Source organism: Aplysia californica, unplaced genomic scaffold, assembly GCF_000002075.1.
Source record: "Aplysia californica isolate F4 #8 unplaced genomic scaffold, AplCal3.0 scaffold00183, whole genome shotgun sequence".
NCBI lineage: Eukaryota > Metazoa > Mollusca > Gastropoda > Aplysiida > Aplysiidae > Aplysia > Aplysia californica.
The window spans coordinates 443,383-446,356 of record NW_004797453.1 but is presented as its reverse complement, the minus strand read 5'-3'; the positions used below and the strand labels follow the sequence as shown (position 1 = coordinate 446,356).

At 40.6% G+C, this 2,974-nt stretch overlaps 1 protein-coding gene across 1 annotated transcript in view; it reads left to right on the top strand.

Annotated features, from left to right (window-relative positions):
* Positions 1-2,974, top strand: part of LOC100533407 (tryptophan 5-monoxygenase) — a gene marked incomplete in the record, with an annotated part of 29,309 nt that overhangs the window by 6,134 nt on the left and 20,201 nt on the right. Inside the window, 2 exon segments of the mRNA NM_001204690.1 lie at positions 1,293-1,491; positions 2,616-2,719. Coding sequence (NP_001191619.1) covers positions 1,293-1,491; positions 2,616-2,719 — 303 coding nt within the window.

Here is a 2,974-nt window from a genome sequence, read left to right as displayed (position 1 = left end):
GTATTTTTTGTACAGGTGGTTGGTAGAGTAGGCTTGGCTGTATTTGAAAGTTTTAATATTCTATGCCCAAAGTCACAATAAGATTATATTGAAGGCTGGCTACTTCAATCCTGCTTGTCGGGGCATACCTTTTCAGCTGTTGATGTAGATGTAGAATGTAGATGTTTCGCGCTCCCATCGTGGGTGGCGTTGATAGCCTCGTGGTCAGGCGACGGGAACCTGTAATCTTGAGATTTCTGGTTCAGGGGTTCGAGTCTCAGCTCGGTTCGACGCTGTGTCTCTGAGAAAGACACTTCGTACTTAGTTCCTATTTGGCTCAGTCCTTTTGGAGATGGGCGTTAAACTCGGAAGTTTTGCCTCTTAAGAAACCTACTAGTGTTGATAAGGGCGCTAAACCTGTACCATACCCCCTCCCCCTCCCCTTCCATCAGCACAATATAGATCATACATTGGGCAGGTTATTTCGACCCTGCATGTTTGGGCCAAACCAGGGTGAGTGGGATACAGGACCCCAGCAGATAGACTCACATACTCGATGAAACGAGCTTCCCCATTTAAACTCACATCTTCAGCAGGAAGTGGTAAGGTTTCATTACAGCATCACATCATTGATGCTGGTTCAGTGAAATTGAGTTGTTGTTTTTTTAACCCTGGTAAAGGGAAGTTGAATTGTTTTTTTTAACCCAGGCTATTTTAAAATAACTTTTTTAAAAATCTTGATTAATATGTAGTATTGAAACCACGCGTTCTTTGTGTATAACAAGATAGTTATGTGGTGTACGAAGGGTTTATTTTGCAGCCATTGCTTCATTTGTTGTTTTGAATGATAAGAAAGTAAAACTGTTACAAGACAATATAAAGATTATTCCACTTTTTTTTTCTAAAGATTAGGGGCACAGAGAATTTAAAAGTCTTAACACTACCAAAAACAATTTTTTTAAAGATTATATACATTGGCACAGGTGAAATCAAAAGCTTATTAACAATACTCAATTGCCATTATAGATTATAGCCCAGATGCTGCCGCATAAGACTCTAAAGTATCTTAGTGGAAGAATTGAAAGATCATGAGCACCGCTACATCGGAATTAACAAGATTATTGCCACATCAGAATTTTTTAAAATTTGATGAGATAATTTTTTTTAAATCACCATAAGAAAATTTAACGAGATTATAGATACAACCACGGGAAAATTAGAAATAATTATTTCGTCGCCGGGAGAATATCGTAAAGATCGTGACAACCATCGTAAACGAATTAATTAACACGATTTTTTGAAACTACCGCCCCCAGGAGAACAAAATCAACGTGGTCCACATCGAGTCTCGCAAGTCCCGGCGCGCTGACTCCGAGTACGACATCTACGTGGACGTGGAGACTGACCACATCCGGCTGGAGGAGCTGGTCAACAGGCTCAAGAGGGAGGTGGCCAGCATCACCTTCAACCAGCTCAACATTCCCATGACGCCGCCGGCACTCACCAAGGCTGGTCAGTGGATGCTTGCATTTGTGTGTGTTCTCAGTGACAAGAAATAATGATACTTGTTGCTATTTGTTAGTTTGTTTGTTAGCATCAGTGACATTATCCGAATCATCGTCATCATCATCGCCGTCATCATCATCACCATCATCATCATCATCATCATCATCATCATCGGCAGAAGCAGCAGTAGCAGAAGCAGCAGTATCGTCATCATCATCGTCATCATCATCATCATCATCATCATCATCATCATCATCATCATCATCATCATTGTGGCATTTACAGACTTCTTGATAAAAGTCTAATTAGGTTTCCATTCGAAACTTACTTGACCTACTACGCACATCCGGGGCATCCACTCTCTTTGCGACCAACGCAGGGGGTAGCCATGACGTCATACGCGAAAGATCATTTATTGTTTATGAATACAGACCTCAACTGGATTTTAACCGAACTTCTTTTTGTAATAATCAGAGCTGATATTAATTTTATTTTGATCATAATTGTCCACCACCGACTGTGGTATAGCGGTAAGACGCTTTGCTGTTGCAGGCAGAAGACTAAGTTCGTGTGGGGAAAATGCTTATCGATGATCTCGGTCATTCTGCAGCGGCGTTGCATCCTTTTCTGCCTCGACTGGCCACGACAGGCAGGGTAGGAGCCCACCTCCTGAATAATCTAAAGTATGTCGATATGGGGATGTAAAAACGCCTACATTTTAAAATAACGCAACTGTGATGTGCGCTGACCAAATTAGGCAATTCTCCGATTTTAGCCCTATTGATACAGATATATTAATGTCAAATTTGTAGGTTTGTTCAATATTATCAATCATTATATGAAATGATAAAGGACATGTTTGACTTGAAGAAAATTGAATCAGTTTAAAATCTACAAATTTGGTGGGTCTATTTACGGCCGACGTTTCCATTCGTGGATTGCGAGAAGTACCCTCATTTTGTCAACACGCCTCACAATAATAATGTATTGCTTATACCCTCTCCCAAGCTCTCCGGCTGGTGGCAGAGAGACGTCTCTTTCTTCCCACTACACCCAAAAGGGTATAAGCGGCGGATAAAACTAAAAAGTAAAGTAAAGTACCCTCTCCTGTGTGTGTGTGTGTTTTTCAGCCTGTATGGAGAATGTCCCGTGGTTCCCCCGAATGGTTTACGACCTGGACCAGTGTGCTCACAATGTGCTTATGTACGGCACAGAGCTAGATGCTGAACACCCGGTGAGTTTGATAATAAATATATTGTTGTTGTTGTTGTTGTTGTTGTTGTTGTTGTTGTTGTTATTGTTGTTGTTGTTGTTGTTGTTGTTGTAAGAAGTAGTGGTATTGTTTATTGTTGTCGTTGTTGTTAGTATAGTTGTTTACTGTTGTTGTTAGTATTTATGCTTATTGTTGTTTTTGCTGCTGTTGTTGTTGTTGTTGCTGTTGTTGTTGTTGTTGTTGTTGTTGTTGTTGTTGTTGTTGTTGTTGTTGTTG